Source organism: Argopecten irradians, chromosome 7 (genome assembly GCF_041381155.1).
Source record: "Argopecten irradians isolate NY chromosome 7, Ai_NY, whole genome shotgun sequence".
Taxonomy (NCBI): domain Eukaryota; kingdom Metazoa; phylum Mollusca; class Bivalvia; order Pectinida; family Pectinidae; genus Argopecten; species Argopecten irradians.
Window position 1 is genome coordinate 38,901,266 of NC_091140.1, and position 20,255 is coordinate 38,921,520.

A 20,255-nucleotide genomic window follows, 5' to 3' on the forward strand; every position below is an offset into this window, starting at 1 on the left:
TAAAAACATGATAATTTTGAGTGAAAGTTAATCATACAATAACTTTGTTTCTAATGTGAATAATTAAAAGTGTGGAATTCGGTGTTTCAAATACTTTAATTTGTGCTAATTGCAGGTTTTTTCATGCAATCCTAAAGTAAAATTCACACAGAAAGTTTTAAGAATTTTTTGTCGAGGAGTGCAGCAACAAATACGATAATGGTATTTTCCTGTATCTGTATCTTTCAATAGATATTTTTTGAATTGCAAAGTTTGTGACTATTAAATAATTAACATATAAATGCTTAATATAACCTTGAAACAGGCACACTGTTTTGTCATAAAATACACATACTCGTATTACTAAGGTCAAATCTTTTGACCTTAAGTGCAAAAAATGTGTTTTTGCCATTATGTACATTTAAACTTAAGGGCAAAAGATTTGACCTTAGCATCCCTTTTTTTACCCTTCAGGTCAAATCATTTTCCTTTAAGTTTAATAGCAACAATTTATGTATATGATTCCTTATATGCTACCAATAACCCTAATGACATAATCAGAAACAAATATAGACCAGTTCACGTTCACAACAACATGTAGTCCGGTCCCCTGCTGCGAATGCTTCAATAGCTCTGCGCTAATCATAGATCATAGCACAGAGTTATTGGAGCATTCACAGCAGGGGACCAGACTACTGAAAGTGAACAACTTATACAGATTCCATTTGAGACAGCAGATTATTATTGATACAACTGGTATAAATCTGCAAATGGAACGCACAGATACTTTTATCGATCCGTACTGCAATACTATGTAACACTTAATTTATACATAAGCTACATTATATTTAATGTAATAAAGATCGAGATATAAATATATATGATATAAAGATTTACATTAAGGAAAATAACAATTACCGTTGTAAAGTATGGCCTCAAAAGTAAATAAGTTTGCCCTCTCCCAAACCTACACACACAATATACAAACCCAACCTTTTTCAAGTTTGACCCCACTATACAGACCCCAACCGTTTTCAAGTGTGACCCCCATAATATTATAGTACAGGCCCCATCCGATGTGAAGTCTGACCCCACAGTGTACAGATTCCCACCCGTTTTCAAATATGACCTCCAAAACATACAGACTCAACCCGTTTTCAAGTTTGACCCCACCTGTTTAGAAATGAGACCCTATCTTGCTCTCGACAATGTCTTGCTCTGACCGTAATCGGTTGGTTCTAGGTCCAGGTTCGTTTGTTTCTCAATTTTCTGGGCTACCTAAACGCTCTGGCTGATCTGACCCCCCTGGGAAGACCTCACAACAAACCTTTCTAGATGTTCCTTCTCGCGCACTTGGTCCCTGCCGGCAGGGAATTTGATGCTTGGCTGGATTTTACTCTGTAGGGATCCTTTGTCCAATTGCAAGTCAGATCCCACTATGACCTTGTTCACGGATGCGTCCATGACATGGTAGAAGGCTTACCATGATGGTCATAGCCAGTTGGTGGAGTGGTTTAGGGAACAGCTTTCAGAGCAAATTAACGTGCTGGAGATGAGGACTGTTTTGTTGTCTCTGTAGACTTTTCGGAAGATTCGATGCTACAGACATCATAACAGTTGTCTTATATTAGGAGGGATTAGGGGGTCAAAGTCTCACGTCCTTTTTGCCCTCGCTATCCGTATTCTTCTTCTCTATTAGGAAAATAAATGCAGTTTATTATTTTCCAGGTAGGTTGAAGTTCTGGCGGATACTATCTCCAGACGCCGCTAGCCGTTATGTCAGCATGATAGCTTTATATACCACGAGCTTCGAGGGCGTTTGTCAAACCAGGTGTATTCGCCAGTTATTTGAACAAATAGTTGCCAAACTTTTTTTCTCTTCGATGCCTGACTACAAGTGCCAGCGGTCGAGAGGATGAGAGTATGGACAGGCCAGAGGGCGAGAGTGTGGGTGGGCGGGCGAGAGTGTGGGTGAGTGAGAGAACGAAAGCGTGGGCAGACAGGTGAGAGGACGAGAGTGTTAGCGGGCGAGAGAACACGAGTGTCAATGGGCGAAAGGATGGGAGTGCGGGTGGGTGAGAGTGAGGGCTAGAGTGTAAGCGGGTTAGCGAGAGTGCGGGCGGGCTAGAAGGTGGGCGAGAAGGTGGTGGCGAGACTGCTCTACCATTTATAACATATTTAACATATGTGAATGTCTCCGAATTAGTAATCGAAGATAGTTGTTGATTACCAAATAACAGTAAGTTTAAATCTAAGTGAACATTTAAGTTTAAATCATTAAATTTAGGAACAAGAATGTTTCTCTAAATAAATGATAATTTAGGAACAAGACCGGTGCCTAAGCTTAGCATGAATAATATCAATTTTGCTGTCACCGATGCCTAAGAAAGGATGAGATATATGGTTAATAGGTTTTAGAGAATGTTTGAAGAGCCGTACACTTTGATTGACTGTGTGGCTTTGAAGCTAGGCGCCGCTCTTTCTGTAGTCTTTAAAAAGAAATCTGCAGTCCTGTGATTGGGTCAGATTTTTTCTTCTAAATTGCCTTCAGTTTTACTATGAGATGGTCAAGGATGGATATAATGTCAGTTATAGTAACCCTTTTAGTATCGAGGATGCCAATGAATGAAAACGAAACATTTCCACAGCCCATATAATTCACTTTGAACAACCAACAAGGATGCAAACTGCATTTATAAGATTTATTTCAAGAAAATCGCTGAGTATTTCATTAGTTTCTTTAGTTGATAGAGAAATTTGTGTTAACGGGATTGATTGAAGTTAAGTTAATGGCAAGGTTTCGTGAACGTATCTGTATGTTGCAATTTCGGTGAAGGTTTTTCATGTAAATAGTTTATTTCTTGCACATTGGCGTAAAAGTATACTTGTTTTTATTCGCGGAAAGAAATTTCGATATACAGTCAAAGCTATCTCAGTGATTGAAATACCAGCCAATACGATGGCAAGATTGATCAGAAAGATTAGAAATTAATGCACGAGAATCGACACTCCCGAATTAGTATCAAATGGGAAATAATGAAATGTTCGCCTTTCTCACCGCCAAAAATCAAAGAACCTATTCAGTAGTTTAGTTTATTTTTGTGGACAGAATGCTAAAATGTCATAGAAGTGATTCCATTACACCTCTCCTCTGATGGCCGAATGTTTTGGTGAACGTGATCTTTACAAATTCATTTGAATGTTTGATACATCATATGTCCTTGGAACTAATTGCAGAACAATTCACATAGTTGGATTCCTAAGTTCCTCTTTCATGGTTCAGTTATTCCACAATAAGCATTATTGTTGCACACAGTGACCTTAAGATAATATACAAAATGTATATGTACTTATATTCTGAATATGTAGGGTTTATCAACATTTAGTATTTGTACTATTTTGCCACGAAAAAGAAATAAAAGAAGAAACGACATGCCATCTTTCGTTTGAGGTAGATGTATGATCAACAAACACTGCTCATTTCAATAGCTCATAAAGTCCAGTACATGGACCAAGATGTACAGGGCAAGAAGTAGAAAGTTAGGACACCGGTTAGCCAACGAGATTCCTAGATGTCGTGTGACTGTGTGGTTTGAGCACGAATCATATCATTGAAAATATGAAGATTGGGTTCTTCAGCAAGGTTTGCGGATTGCCCATTTCTATCACTCTTCCGGCCTCCATGACGAGTATGACGTCACAATGCAGGACGGTGTTAAGACGGTGAGCGATGGTTAGGACGGTGCAGCTGGAAAAGCTGGCTTTGACGGTTTCCTGAATTAAGGCATCTGTGTAGCCGCTAGCCATTATGTCAGTTGTCTTATATCAGGAGAGATAGGGGGTCAAAGTCTCGCGTCCTTTTTGCCCCTCGCTATCCGTATTCTTCTTCTCTATTAGGAAAATAAATGCAGTTTATTATTTTCCAGGTAGTAGCGTTGAATGTTCTGGCGGGTACTATCTCCAGACGCCGCTAGCCATTATGTCAGTTGTCTTATATCAGGAGAGATAGGGGGTCAAAGTCTCGCGTCCTTTTTGCCCTCGCTATCCGTATTCTTCTTCTCTATTAGGAAAATAAATGCAGTTTATTATTTTCCAGGTAGGTTGAAGTTCTGGCGGATACTATCTCCAGACGCCGCTAACCGTTATGTCAGCATGGTAGCTTTATATACCACGAGCTTCGAGGGCGTTTGTCAAACCAGGTGTATTCGCCAGTTATTTGAACAAATAGTTGCCAAACTTTTTTTCTCTTCGATGCCTGACTACAAGTGTCAGCGGTCGAGAGGATGAGAGTGTGGACAGGCCAGAGGGCGAGAGTGTGGGTGAGTGAGAGAGTGAGGGTGGGCGGGTGGGGCGAGAGTGTGGCGGGCGAGAGTGTGGGTGAGCGAGAGAACGAAAGCGTGGGCAGACAGGTGAGAGGACGAGAGTGTTGGAGGGCGAGAGAACACGAGTGTCAGTGGGCGAAAGGATGGGAGAGCGGGGTGAGAGTGAGGGCTAGAGTGTAAGCGGGTTAGCGTGAGTGCGGGGGGCTGAAGGTGGGCGAGCGAGGGTGGCGAGACTTGCTCTACCATTTATAACATATTTAACATATGTGAATGTCTCCGAATTAGTAATCGAAGATAGTTGTTGATTACCAAATAACAGTAAGTTTAAATCTAAGTGAACATTTAAGTTTAAATCATTAAATTTATGAACAAGAATGTTTCTCTAAATAAATGATAATTTAGGAACAAGACCGGTGCCTAAGCTTAGCATGAATAATATAAATTTTGCTGTCACCGATGCCTAAGAAAGGATGAGATATATGGTTAATAGGTTTTAGAGAATGTTTGAAGAGCCGTACACTTTGATTGACTGTGTGGCTTTGAAGCTAGACGCCGCTCTTTCTGTAGTCTTTAAAAAGAAATCTGCAGTCTTGTGATTGGGTCAGATTGTTTCTTCTAAATTGCCTTCAGTTTTACTATGAGATGGTCCAGGATGGATATAATGTCAATTATAGTAACCCTTTTAGTATCGAGGATGCCAATGAATGAAAACGAAACATTTCCACAGCCCACATAATTCACTTTGAACAACCAACAAGGATGCAAACTGCATTTATAAGATTTATGTCAAGAAAATCGCAGAGTATTTTATTAGTTTCTTTAGTTGATAGAGATATTTGTGTTAACGGGATTGATTGAAGTTAAGTTAATGGCAAGGTTTCGTGAACGTATCTGTATGTTGCAATTTCGGTGAAGGTTTTTCATGTAAATAATTTATTTCTTGCACATTGGCGTAAAAGTATACTTGTTTTTTTTCGCGGAAAGAAATTTCGATATACAGTCAAAGCTATCTCAGTGAACTGAAATACCAGCCAATACAATGGCAAGATTGATCAGAAAGATTAGAAATTAATGCACGAGAATCGACACTCCCGAATTAGTATCAAATGGGAAATAATGAAATGTTCGCCTTTCTCACCGCCAAAAATCAAAGAACCTATTCAGTAGTTTAGTTTATTTTTGTGGACAGAATGCTAAAATGTCATAGAAGTGATTTCATTACACCTCTCCTCTGATGGCCGAATGTTTTGGTGAACGTGATCTTTACAAATTCATTTGAATGTTTCATACATCATATGTCCTTGGAACTAATTGCAGAACAATTCACATAGTTGGATTCCTAAGTTCCTCTTTCATGGTTCAGTTATTCCACATTAAGCATTATTGTTGCACACAGTGACCTTAAGATAATATACAAAATTTATATGTACTTATATTCTGAATATGTAGGGTTTATCAACATTTAGTATTTGTACTATTTTGCCATGAAAAGAAATAAAAAAAGAAACGACATGCCATCTTTCGTTTGAGGTAGATGTATGATCAACAAACACTGCTCATTTCAATAGCTCATAAAGTCCAGTACATGGACCAAGAAGTAGAAAGTTAGGACACCGGTTAGCCAACGAGATTCCTAGATGTCGTGTGACTGTGTGGTTTGAGCACGAATCATATCATTGAAATATGAAGATGGGTTCTTCAGCAAGGTTTGCGGATTGCCCATTTCTATCACTCTTCCGGCCTCCATGACGAGTATGACGTCACAATGCAGGACGGTGTTAAGACGGTGAGCGATGGTTAAGACGGTGCAGCTGGAAAAGCTGGCTTTGACGGTTTCCTGAATTAAGGCATCTGTAGTCGTGTCGATGGACGCTGTAGCCTCGTCTAGAACTAGAATCTAGAACACAATAAAAAAAACCTTATAACGATTTCATCGGTATGAAATAATAAAGAGTTTGGGATAACATACGCCCGTCATTCAGTTAGCCTTTATAAAGGCGAAAAGACATCTGTCCTACCTTGTTTTGGCGTAATATAGCACGGGCTAGACAAATCAGTTGTCGTTCACCCACCGAGAAATTCTCTCCGTTTTCCTCGATATTTAAGTCAAGTGTCAGGTCCAGAGGTTTCATCTATTGATTGAATCATCATAATAGTAACCTTATAATCATACAAATGCTAAACATAAATATATGAATATATAAAACCAACAACAAAAACAGACATTTATTTTTAAAAAAAACCATGCAATTATCCAATAAAATCAGAATTGTGTATAATATATTGTTACTTAAAATCATATCGACCATTCTGCTATTGTTTTCATTCTCTGTACTGTACTTCCTCACAGGTGACTCGCTGACTAGTCAAGAGATTTAAATACATGTATAATGTCTTCTATTCTTGTAAGTTACCATTTCTCGTTGCATTTAAAAAAGACTATGGAATAAAGCTGTATTCTAAAATATTTGTATAAAACATAAACGAGACTGTTCGTCACCAATAACATTATTGTAAAGGCTGCGAGAATAAGGTGCATTGTGTATTGTTCTTACAGTGTTTTTACCTTTTCTTTCAAATGGACCTGCTCTATCGTCTTCCATACTTCTTCGTCCGTATGCTTTTTAAAAGGGTCCAGATTATATCTATGTAGATAATACAAACTATATTTTGAAAATGACCAGTTACACATAAATGTATACTTAAATGCCCTTCTAAGAAAAAAAGCTACAATTTGGATATTCTGTAGTTTTCTTGTTTTCAGAATTTTCAGAAGTTACTACCTGAGAGTACCAGCAAATAGGACGGGATCTTGTGGAATCAAGGAGAGTTTCGACCGTAACCATTTCCGAGGAATTCTTGTAATGTCGATGTCATCAATCAACACCTGTCCTCGAGATAGATCGGCTAGCCTGAAGAGTGCAGTGGCCAGTGACGACTTGCCTGGTCATCAACATAAAAACATATCTTTGCTACAACACCCAAAATAACTCAAAACAACATTGATGGCCCTGGCCCAAAACTTTCGAAACAAAAAAATGCGCTTAAGTCAATTTTTTTCACATATATTAGTTTGGGAGAAAAACTTATGTTTTTAGTTAAGTTTGCACTTTTGTTTCGAGCAATCTGGGCCGATCATCATGAATCATTATGATTAACTATACAATTTATTTAAATTGATGGAGCATAAACACGAATAACTTAATTAAGACAGAAATTAATGAATTAATGATTGATAAATAATTTAAATGGATATAAATATTTTTCAAACAAATAGTTATGACATTGGTTTTTAACACGATTTAAATCATCATTTCAATATATATAATAAAGCGAGACGTAAATTTGGCAGACGACAAACACAAGCGTCACGTACCTGCTCCTGTACGGCCGACAATGCCGACTTTTTGGCCTGGGAAAACATAGAAGCTGATGTTTTTAAGTACAGGGTCCATGTCAATCCGGTATTTCATCTCAACATTTGAAAAGACAATCATCCCTTGATTTGGCCATTCCGTGTCGGTTTGTAAATCCCCAGCATCTTTTTCTATTTCGAGATTCTAGAAATAATTATATAATTGCATTTCTGCAGATTAAATTATAAGAATGAAATGGCAACATTGAAAAATAAAAAAAAAATAAAAACAAAAACAAAAAAACACACAAAGGATAGCTTGCTATGGACACTGCCTTAAAACCAAAAAGGTGAAGCAGATTTTTAAGTTGGTAAATGTGGTATTTGACGAAACTTAAATGTTGTAGTCTCGAAGTAATGACACGTATACCACTACATCTACACTTTTTGTATACTACAAGGTTGACAAAAACGCCATATAAAAGAATGCACAATTTAATTTGTGGCCCAAATGAATCTGTTGAAATATTAAATTCTGCTCATAATATTAAAATTGCATAATGTGTGACCATGCACATATAAGTGACTTATAATCTTAAGAAAGTATCTTTTGTCATGATAAAGACCACTATTTTGAAAGATTTTGAATAGGGTTACGATGTGTATTGCTGATATTGTTTAATCAACAGTTTAGAACTTCGTCGGCGGGTATACCCTGCCCTGCAGATACGGCGCCAGAATGTTACCTGCTGCCAATATTGCATTTAAAAGGCGACTGAATGCGAACTTTTCTCTTCTTCCTAACAGAATTCATTTTTTCTAACGTTTCCCCTGACAAGACCTCAAAGGTCGCCTTGGATAACGCAAAACTTTGTTGTTGGGATAATGTGACCAGATTGGGAGTGAGTGTGCTGTTGAATTTCTGTAAGTAATAATCTGATTTAGTGGGAAAACACTATAAGATCTGCATGGGTTACTACCACTATAAAGTACAACACCAACATATAGCACATACTCCTAACACATACCAGCAGGCACCATATACAGTTTGTACAACACACTGAATACAACGGTCCTCAAATGTCCTCATTCGTTCATGGGGCGTTAAATATGATTAACCAGCCAACCAAAGGCACATACTTGTATGTTATTGCTCTCTACCGTCGTCGGTCACATTGAATTATCCGAAGTTCTACCCCGTTCTGCGAATTGACTCGCCATGACATATATTTTCCCACTATCCTCTAACATGTCCTCTTTCACGAATTTTCCCAGTCCGCTAACATGAATTATCCCATTGTCCGCTAACATGAATTTTCCCGTTGTCTGCTAACATGAATATTCTCATTGTCCGCTAACATGAATTTTCACATTGTCTGGTAACATGACTTTCCCCATTGGCTACTAACATGTATCCCCCATGTAGAGTTGTACCTCATATTCATGGATCCGCTCGATTGATGTAAATCTGCCTTCTACTTCATTGATACTACGGGTGAAAAACTGGATCAGAGACGTCGTCTGAAATAAGACCATCAGAAGAAATGTTATAAGGGTAATGACAATACAAAACACGTGGACATTATCAAAAGAATTTGACATAAACGTGCATTTGTTAATATCCTTTTATATCAACACATTTGCACGCTGATTATATTTCCATGCATCCAAATGCGGTATCATTGAACTCGATGAACTCGATAATTTTGTGACATAATGCGGTATTATCAGCAAATATGTACAATTAATAAATTCAAAAATATTTCGGAAATTCTTAGCGGAATGTTCTAGACAGTGTGATAAGTCATATATTTGAGCTAGACTTATGTTAAAGCACATGGTCAGTAATAGGGCCGTCAAAGCAGTAGTCATATTGAACTAGACTTACGTTAGCGCACATGGTCAGTAATAGGGCTGCCAAAGCAGTAGTCACATTGAGCTAGATTTACGTTAATACACATGGTCAGTAATAGGGCCGCAAAAGCAGTAGTCATATTGAGCTAGATTTACTTTAATACACATGGTCAGTAATAGGGCCGGAAAGCAGTAGTCATACTGAGCTAGACTACGTTTGTGCACATGGTCTGTAATAGAGCCGTCAAAGCAGTAGTTATATTGAGCTAGACTTACGTTTGTGCACATGGTCAGTAATAGGGCCGCTAAAGCAGTAGTCATACTGAGCTAGACTACGTTTGTGCACATAGTCAGTAATAGGGCCGCCAAAGCAGTTGTGCACATTGCCAGTGATATGACAGCCAAAGCAGTAATCATATTGAACTAGGCTTACGTTAATGCACACTGTCAGTGATAAGACAGTCAAAGCAGTAATCATATTGAACTAGGCTTACGTTAATGCACATTGTCAGTGATATGACAGCCAAAGCAGTAATCATATTGAACTAGGCTTACGTTAATGCACATTGTCAGTGAAATGACAGCCAAAGCAGTAATCATATTGAACTAGGCTTACGTTAATGCACATTGTCAGTGATAAGACAGCCAAAGCTGGAGAAACAGCGCCCTTCGTAGATACAACAATAATAGTGGAGATAATGGCCAGCAAACTTCCACCATCATCCATCCAAAAACTCATCCACCGCATACTCGAATCAAACAGAAACATCCCCACTGACGTCATATCCGAGTGTTGCTGACATCTACAAGCATAACTCAGATAGTGTACTTAAATGATACATGTGTCATATTGATTGATAACATATTTAAGGTTTTCTGTATTGGAAGAGTACAAAATAGTTCCACAAAGATATTCCTTACTATTCCGTAGCATTGTTACAACCCACTGTGGAAAAAATAACGCACTTTGAATTTGTTTTCAGAGTGCATTAAATATTGTGCAAACTCAATTAACGCACTATGAAACAAGCAAATACGTGGAATTCCATACCCCGCTCTCAGAACATATTAAGATAAAACATTATTGAGGTTATGTTAAACCTTAGTTGAAACATGCCGAGGCAACCAAATTTGGCCAAGCCATTAAGGCATTTGAGCTTATTACCAAGTTTGAAGAAAATTAGAATTATTGCAGGAAAATGGCAGAAAATGGCTTTTTATTCAATCAAAGGGCCATAACTCTGCTAATTAAGATCTGCCAAAAGTGGCGATCGAACTTTGCTAAGCCCTTAAGGCATTTAACTTTGTTACCAAGTTTTAACAATATTTGTTTTAACATTTGTTAGTTTAGTATTACACAGAAACTGCAGAAAAATGACATTGTAGTAAATTAAAGGTCCGTAACTCTGATAAATAACATCCACTGAAAGAGTTGATCGAACCTGACCAGGAATTGAATGCATTCGACCTTGTTACCAAGTTTGAAGAAAATATGTTCATATTTATTACAGTTATTGTACGCAAGCGGCAGAAACTGACTGTTTTTAGGTCACCTGAGACGAAGGCTCAAGTGACCTATTCTAATCGCCTTTTGTCCGTCGTCGTGCGTAGTCCGTCGTGCGTCGTGTTTCCGTAAACAATTTACATTTTCGACTTCTTCTCCAAAATCGCTGAAGCAATTTCAATGAAATTTTGCACAAACCTTCTACGGCTTAATGCTAATCAAAATTGTGAATTATATCACCCCTACCCCTAGGGAGCTGTTGGAGGGGCCAAAAGGGGTAAAATTGGCTAACGTTACAGAAATCTTCTTCTCCGCTCACAGATGTGGTAGATCAAATACTCTTCATAGATAGAAAGGTCTCAAGGCCCTCTACAAAAATGTGAATTTTATGACCCTGGGATCTCAGGTTTCCCCCTGATGTGGGGGTTAAGTTCACATAGTATATATTATTTAGTTTATATAGGGAAACCCATTTTTTAGCATTATTTGGTCATTTATAATAACAAATTAGTCAAATGTTGTCAGAATTATTCTACGAGATGGCCATTAAATCCTATTAACACATTTTCCATGATTGACCCCCAGGGCCTTCGGGGTGGGGCCAAAATGGGTCAAATAGGCTAAAACTTCAAAAATCTTCCTCTGAAATTCTGGAACTGGTAGAATCAAATACTCTTCATAGATGGAAAGCTCTTAAGGTCCTTTACAAAACTCGTGAATTATATGACCCTGGGGTCTCGTGTTCCCCGCTGGGGAGTGGGTCAAGTTTACTATGGCTTTTATAGAAAAACATATTTGTGAACATTATTTGCTTATTTATCATAGGAAATTAGTAAAACTGGGTTAGAATTATTAGCCTGAGATACATATGTAGCATTTTAACCATATTGGTCCTGGCCGATCCCCAGGGGTCAGAGGGCCGGGACCAAAAGTGGTCAAAATATTTAAAATTTTAAAAATCTTCTGAATTCACATATTTGGTGGAACCAAATACTCTTTCATAGATTAAAAAGTTAAATTTATAAAATCACTGACTGACTTCAATGGCCTGATGGGCCATTACATAGTGTTTATATGTATATGTCTTTGTTTCACTCTGTATCTGAACTGATGTGACCGTTAAGGTCCATGGGCCTCTTGTTTATTTAAGCAAAGGGCTATAACTCCGCTAAATAAGGTCCGTTGAAGGTCGCGAACGAATTTCGCCGAGTATTTTAGGCATTTAACCTTGTTACTAAGTTTGAAGGAAATCGGTTTACATTTGTTACACTTATTGCACGGAAATGGTAATAAATGACGTTTTTAGTAATTCAAAGGGCCATAACTTCTCGAAATAAGGTCCATCGACAGTCATGATCGAACTTGGCCGAGCCCTTAAGGCATTTAACCTTGTCACAACGTTTGAAGAAAATCGGTTTACATTTGTTACAGTTATTGCACGGAAACGAAGTGTTACAGACAGAGAGACGGACAAACCCAAATTAATATCCCCCCATTTCGGAGATAGCGGGGGATAAAAAAAACTAAAGTGCATTGACTTGCACTGGATTTAACGCAATTCAAGTGCATTGAGTTGTATTTGTATTTGTTTTGTTGCCAGTTTGCTATTTCTCCTATTCTCATAAGATTTCTAGTCTCTATTTACAAATATTCTTTATTCAAAACTATTTCTAGAATTCCCAAACACAAGAGGACCTTCAGTTACCATCACAACAGAACAAAACAGATCCTGTAGGAAGAACACTATAATATATAGTCACCACAATTATTTGCACGTCTAGGTTAAACATTCGACTATCCCACTTACCCCTGCATAAACAAGCTTTGCTGAGAGCATGACACAACAGTACTGAGTCCATTACATGTTGTGGTCACATGACCAATGAGTGGAGATCTAACAATGTTTTCAAGACGCTTGAAATTTCGGATGGGCACAGACGCGATTGTATTAATGGTATAGAAGTAACATGTAATTGGCACAACAGCGATGAGGAACAACGGGAAGTTGAACGCCATCGTGATCAGGGAAATCACAAACATGATGATGCCTTGGAGAACCATGTCCAGCTGATGAGGTATAAATATATCAGCTAGAACAGAAACCAATTAATATTAGTATACTAAGCACTAATTATCATAATGATAAAGACACATCGATTTGAACGACTGATTTTTTTCTACAATCCAAAATAAAAGAAAATCATACGATTTATATGCCCGCTTTGAAGGCATATATATGGTAATTATTATCGTAAGTTATTAGGGCATTAAAGGCCCACTACCTGACCGAAACCGCCTTTTATTTTAAAAATGAGATTGTTAAACGAGATTGAAAATTTTGTAGAGGCACAAAAGATAACCGTTAACACAACACTTAAAATCACATTCTGAAAAATTGAATTAAAATCAATTAAATGTTAATTTTATTACGCGGGTCTTTTTTATGTTTCCCGCCGTCGACCTAAATACGGCGCGTTAGTTGTATCACTGTACCAGACGCAAAACAGCGAAATGAATCTCCACTATAAACGTAGATTACTCAGGGAAACTTGCATTTGTATGGTGTTGTATCCTTATCTTAGGAATTCGTTATACAATTTCTTTTCATATTATTGTTTTTAAGAAACCTTTATGTTTTGTTTCGGTTACTAGTAAGTAGTTGGCCTTTAATATAAGAAGTCAAATGTCAACAAGTTGTTTTGTGATAAACAGATAAACCAATAATGATATAATGTCTATCAAGCCGCCCTGAAGATAAGCATATGTTAGTTATTGCACGGAGACAAAAACGCCTTACTTTCTTCATTAAAGTGTCAAAACTCTGCCAATTAATGCAATTCAAATGAGTTTTCAAACTTACTTAAAGTCTAAAAGTTGTGAGGATTTGTGTAATTAGTAATTATTACAGTTTATCAAAGCAGTGTGTATGTAATTTGTGACCATGATTTTTTTTTAAACAAAGCCTTGGTAATAAGGTTAACAAATAGAATAACTAACCTTCTTCTATGTCCCTCGAAAATCTGTTGATAATTCGTCCTGGAGGATTGGCGTCAAAAAACTGCATCGGGACCCCCATTATCCTCCCAACGACATTGCTATGTAATGTTACTGCAGCTTTTGTCAAAACCTGCATATTTGAGAATATACCAGAAACTACTCCAAACATTAATTGCTAACAATTTGCATTTTACAAATTCTTTATTTAAGAAATAATTGTTATTTTATGCTGTCCACTGGTATATATTTGAATTCTCACTGAAGTTGGACTTAATGAAACTACTTGAAAATCCTATTTTATTTGCTCATGAACTTTGGTATCTTTTAACACCGGTCTTCGCGTAAGAATATTCTTGACCTACTCTTTGCCTTACAGTAGGCTTGCACATATCTAAACAGTTTTTTTTTTTTTTTTTTTTTGTTTAAGTGCAAATGATACATATTTCTACAATTTATTTTTAAGAACATATTCATGAAATCTCAATTTGCATTTTTAAGCATTAGTTTTGTTCACGTCGTCAGCAAAGGAGGGCGAGACATATAAGCTTAGAGTTGCTCTTGAAACAAATTCAACATGAACTTCTAACTGCTTCACAGTTCATTCAATTTGTTTCAAGAGCAACTCAATTCATCACCCCATGAAAGCGACCAAAGCAATATTAAATCCTTAAATGAACACGCTTGTTATCATAGATATATTAAATATCGCGCGTCAGCACGTCATGATGAAATGTCGTTCATACACCAGTGAAAAACAAATATTAACATTAGTTTTCAACAATTTTATAACAACTCTTTTAATCGCAATGACATATGTAATATTCTTCGACGTTATACGCATGTTTGGAACATACTTAAGAACTATTTCAATAATGTAACGACATATCCAGTTTTGCGGGAAACTGTGTCAATTTCCGGAGCGCAACAAAGTTCTACATTGATTTTGTCCTTCTATCCAACGTCTATGATACATTTCAAACAATTTCTAGCTCAAATATATATTCATTAGACTTGGATCTTTGGGAATGTATTCATAAATTAGAATACTTTGAAATTATTGCATAAAAGGTGTGTATTTGCCGAATAAGTGTCTCGATCTCATACATCGTAAGCATCAAATTGATATTCATAAAAACTGAACGCTAAAATTGTCGGAAACGTTATAAAGTACATACATTCAAAAACTGAAAGTTGTCTACCCGAAAACATCTTAGTAAGGGTCTACAAGATATTACTCACCGACCCAGCAACCACTCCTTTCAACACTGCTAGTCCAAGGATCCCAAGAGTGGAATAAATATATATACTCAAATACCAATTAGTTTCTTCTTCCTCTTTCAGCATCCGAGGGCTGGTTGTTACGTTATACGACTGGCCAGGGAATGCAATATTCTTAATGGCTACTGTGGTGTCATTAGACGGAAAAGAATCTAGTACTGGGGCGTTCTGTAAAGATATAAACTTTCACAATTTAGGAAATTTAAAGCCGTTATGTTTCATTGGAATAAACAATTTCACAATACGGTATAGTCTTGATAAATTGTCGGAACAATGGAATTCAAATACATGTATGTCCCGTTTCAAGGTACAACAATGCCACATTAGCGTAAGGCATATTATGAATGCCAACGCTAGATGACAAACATCAGTCTACATTTTATTAAACGATGTAATGGATAATCTATTATAGAAATAACTGCAATACAAGTTTTTCGCGAGCGACTTTCGCGGATTTAGAATTCGCGAAAAGAAATCGTCGCGAAAAGTAATATTGTAAACCATAATGCATTTATAAACAAACCAGTAAAACAGTACGTTTCAAGTTCTCCAGCAGAGAATACCATTACACTTCCTCTGTCCCTAATATTTTCTTAACTTTTTAAGTGTGTTAGTATTAACCTATATTTTGTGATTCAACCGAGGGGGTAGATGTTCAACTGAGAAAACATTTTAGCGTTAATTTTCTGTACATTAAAGATGCTCCACTGCTGACAATTTTATTTTTCAAAAACAAGAGCAGACGATTTAGCAAAAGTTATTTATTTTGCACCATTGCTACCATTGAAATGTTTCAGCTTCACATTTTACTTAAAAATGATATGATAAAAGTATCAAAAATAATTACTGTAAACGTACTTATTTCAGTGGTAGTTTTATTTTGATGGTATTTTTATTTTAGCGCTTTTCTTTTCATACCGTCTTTAAGGCGACACTCTGTCCCGTGCGGAATGTACTGATAAAAAATCACCAAAAGCATATTTTTACACGATAAAACACCAATTATTTTCCAAATGATGAGTATCGTCTTTGCGCTGTCGGCGGTGTGCATCTTTAAATGCATTAAGTTTAAGTTATTAATAAACCTACCATTCGCTTTATCCAAAGTCCAAACCACCATTCTGTGAAAGCAACTGCCGACAGTGCACATATGTATAGTAGGAGTACACATGAACACACTATTGTACCACCTGATGCACGGATGTAGCTCATGTATGCTGCAAAACTGATGTCACCTACTTTCGAAGTCTCTCTGTCTGTTAAAACGCCTGTCGAAATATATATATATATATTCAATTTCTGCATATCCTCATCAATATCATCCTCGATACTCCATGGGTTACTATCACTGACGTTTTATCCAACCCCTGGACTATCTCATAGTAAACCTGGAGGCACTAGAACATGTGATGTAGTCCCTTAATGTACATCTAATGAACCGTAACGGTACACTGCAGTTGGCTGTGTGACTTTGAACATGAGCGTCACTCTCTCTGTAGTCTTCAAAGGTAGTCTCTGCAGGCAGAGTCAGTTTTTTTTTCTGAAATGCCTTCAGCTTTTCTATGAGATAGTCCAGGAGTAAATGTAACGTCAGTAATAGAAACCCCTGGAGTATCGAGGATGCATAAATTTGTAACAAAATAAAGAGAGGGAGAGAGAGGGTTGAACCTATTAACAAGCAATTTATAGTGAATTCTGTTAATTGCTATTGGAATACTGGTTAAAAGCACCAGCTTAAAGTGATTCGATACTGAAAATAAAAATAAACAAGAAATAGAATTGAGGATTATCGAAAACAAAGCTAACAATTTAAGGCGAAGCCGTATGTACCCAATCGGCATGAACGATTGTGATAATCAACCCCGTGTTGTCAGTGACAGCTTACAATTACATATCATTATATGATGATTGCGTACATTTGTCATATGTCGGTCGAAGAAAGTTTTTTTTTGGTGTTTTGCAGTTTTATACGAGTGGCGAACTGGAGGTCAGAATAATCGACGAAACACGACGGTGACAGATGTGTCTATAGGTTTCAATTAAATAGATAGGTGTTGAACATGGTAAATTCTATGATATTAATTAAAAGCAGTATAGATTAAAATGGCATTATGCATCAGGTTTTTTCCTACCAAAAAGTAACTGAATGAAACCTTTTGTATATTTATCAGCATAACTGCTTGTCGAATCCTGTGACGTTGGGATACAATTTACAGCAAACTCTCGATCAATGCTTTTGCCGTCTGCAATAAAAAAATCCATTACATATATATTATCTATAAAGGTCATTATATATGTATGGTGTTTCAGAATCCATATCAACATTAAGCATTGTAATTACATTAGCATATAGATGTATTACGTATCATTATTACATTTATTATTAATTTTTAACAGTTATACATATTTACACAAAGGCTTTGTCATTAGAAACAGATGTCTGAAAAATAAAAGATTGCCAGATGGGCGACATGCGTATTCATCAATTGTTCATATCGATTTTTTTACTTGCATTTTTATTACAGTTAATAAGGTATAGATTATTTACGTATCATTAGCATTAAATTACAATTACTAAATGCATATATACGTGTACGTTGCCTATAATACACAGCTAAGGAATAACGTTACCCATGACGCCTTTTGTATCTTTGTTGGAACTGAACTGTTTCATCAGACTTTGGTAATGCCCTTTGGTAGTCATCAATGCCTCGTGTGTTCCATGCTGGACTAGTTCACCAGCATCCATGACGAAAACCTCATCACAATGCTCTAAATACTGCAGTGCATAAACACACAAATGTCAACAATACAGCCAATTGTTTGTCATATTTCTAAATATAACTTGTTTTGTCTTTATCCTAATTATGTTAAACGCAGACCATAAAAAGTAAATAATATGGATTAGGATGTGTGCATCAGGCTTAGGGGGGGTGGCATTTGAAATAAAATAAACAAAACAAAATATTTCTGTTCCCATGTGGATAACGTTTAAGCTTGGATTATTGCATAATTTCTCTATATGTAAGTCTACAGTGTAAGCGTTCCGCGGCATTTGTACCATCTCATACAATAACGTAAATTGGGATATGTTGGATGTTGTCATATTTTTGCCTATTTGGCATGAAAACGACACAATTTTCCATAACATAATTTGATGTATGTTCTGCAACCGATAAAACAACGATACCTGTGGGAGTCTATCGTTTGTGCAAATACGTGCATGTATATAATACATATTGAACTATTAAACACTTCTGTGGAAGATCAATACAGTGTACATGTATTTCATTGGATTGTCTTTGTATCGATATGTTTTCAAAACGAATCACGTCGGTTTTCATTGTTGGGTAATCTATGTGTGTAGACAAAGTAAATCTTCATAATGTTTATCTTTCGTTCAGATCAAGCTTAGCGATTTACGCAGTATAGGGAAACGCGTTGAAACGCAACAAAATTTGAAATGTTCGGTTTTTATATAAAAACGCCAAAATTTTCCGACGATAAAATATCCCAATGTACGGTACCTCAGTTATTTCGAGGTAAAAGGGTTAATATTGACTTTAAAATAAAGATATAATACCACAGCAGGTAATCAATTAGAAACGTAATAGTATCTACCTGAAGTTGGTGAGTAACAAGAACAACAGTCTTATCTTTCAACAGCGTATTAATACATTCGTGGAACAAATGTCGTCCAACATGTCCGTCGACAGCAGACAGTGGGTCATCCAAGAGATAGATGTCGCTGTCGCTATAGACGGCACGTGCAAGGCTCACGCGCTGTTTCTGACCACCGCTGAGATTAGCTCCTCGATCACCAATCTGAAGAATTTAGATATCATAACTCGATTTCATAATCATCCCATTCGAATTATTATTTAGCGATTATCACTCTGAAAGCATTCAGTAAGCTCAATCCCCATTGCACCATAATCCTACTTTCCAAAGTGCCAAAAATTTGGATACAGTACATGTCTAATCGTCTGAGTTATTAAATTACACTTATTTGCAAACACACCAACGTATAATTACATATACTTCAAAAATGATGCGAAGCAAAGATGAAAAAGAGGGGTGTCAATTTGGGTCTTCTGGCGGCCATGATCGATAAACATTATTTTTGTTTACAGTTACCCAGTGGTGAGGACATCATTATATGACTTATGATTAAGGTCGGGCTGGAGTCAATTATGCAAAAATAAAGTTCCTCATGTGTAAGAATATACAAAAAAATGTTATAAATCATAGTATATTGCATTGAGCAATATATTCACATTTTGTAATCTTCGGCAAAAATGTTAACTATGAGATGAGATTTTGAGGAGGCAAATAATCGTTATTAATAGAAAAATGGGTAAGAATTCTTCACTTAAAGATGCTCCATCGCCAACAGAGCATAAATGATATTCATCATTTGAACAATTGGTGTTTAATTGTGTATATATATATATGTCTAATTAAACCAAAAAATAATATAAAATGATTTATTTCGCCTTTGGTGCATGCGCAACCAGTACTTCATTCCATATAGGATATAGTGCCATGGAATTTTTTCGGGATGCAATTAATTATTTTTCATATTTTTAACTTGAAGTCAAATTGAAAGCTCAAACTTTTCAGTGGTGGTAACGATGTAAAGTAAGTAACTTTTGTAACTTAAGAAAAATACTTAATCGTCTACTCCTGTTTTTGATAGTGAAAAAATACCATTTGTCAGTGGTGGAGCATCTTTAAGTTACCTCTGTTCTGTCGCTGTTTGGTAGCGTGCGAAGATCTGGTCCTAGATTACAAGCATGCAACACCTTTGTGTACCTGAACAGATCCATTACGAAATCAGCAAAAGAACTTTATTGAGATTGAGTGTATCAGCTTGACGACTTTGTGCCATCTTTGTTTAATAGCATTATTTGTTATTTATATTTTCTGAACATTAAGAGTGTTTTCGATTTTGGAATGCTGTGAC

General features: G+C 36.6%; 1 protein-coding gene across 1 annotated transcript; it reads right to left on the reverse strand.

Annotated features, from left to right (window-relative positions):
• Positions 1-5,104: 5,104 nt before the first annotated feature.
• LOC138328396 (ATP-binding cassette sub-family C member 5-like) lies at positions 5,105-19,010 on the reverse strand. The gene is made up of 14 exons (XM_069275187.1): positions 18,911-19,010; positions 17,921-18,068; positions 17,443-17,532; positions 16,379-16,557; positions 15,251-15,457; positions 14,012-14,141; positions 12,822-13,104; positions 10,127-10,313; positions 9,091-9,177; positions 7,678-7,861; positions 7,085-7,244; positions 6,868-6,946; positions 6,320-6,433; positions 5,105-6,198 (listed from the first exon to the last, which is right to left on the reverse strand). Exons 2-14 carry the CDS (start codon positions 18,036-18,038, stop codon positions 5,935-5,937), a joined length of 2,082 nt encoding a protein of 693 aa, XP_069131288.1. The 5' UTR covers positions 18,039-18,068; positions 18,911-19,010; the 3' UTR covers positions 5,105-5,934.
• Positions 19,011-20,255: the final 1,245 nt, after the last annotated feature.

Excerpts from the sequence above, each read along its gene's own strand:
- LOC138328396 (XM_069275187.1), bottom strand. The coding sequence starts at position 18,038 with ATGGATGCTGGTGAACTAGTCCAGCATGGAACACACGAGGCATTGATG. Across the intron at positions 17,533-17,920 it reads AGATACAAAAGGCGTCATGG|ACGGCAAAAGCATTGATCGA; the intron begins GTAACGTTATTC and ends TTTTTATTGCAG. Across the intron at positions 9,178-10,126 it reads CACTGACAATGTGCATTAAC|ACGACGTCTCTGATCCAGTT; the intron begins GTAAGCCTAGTT and ends GTCTTATTTCAG.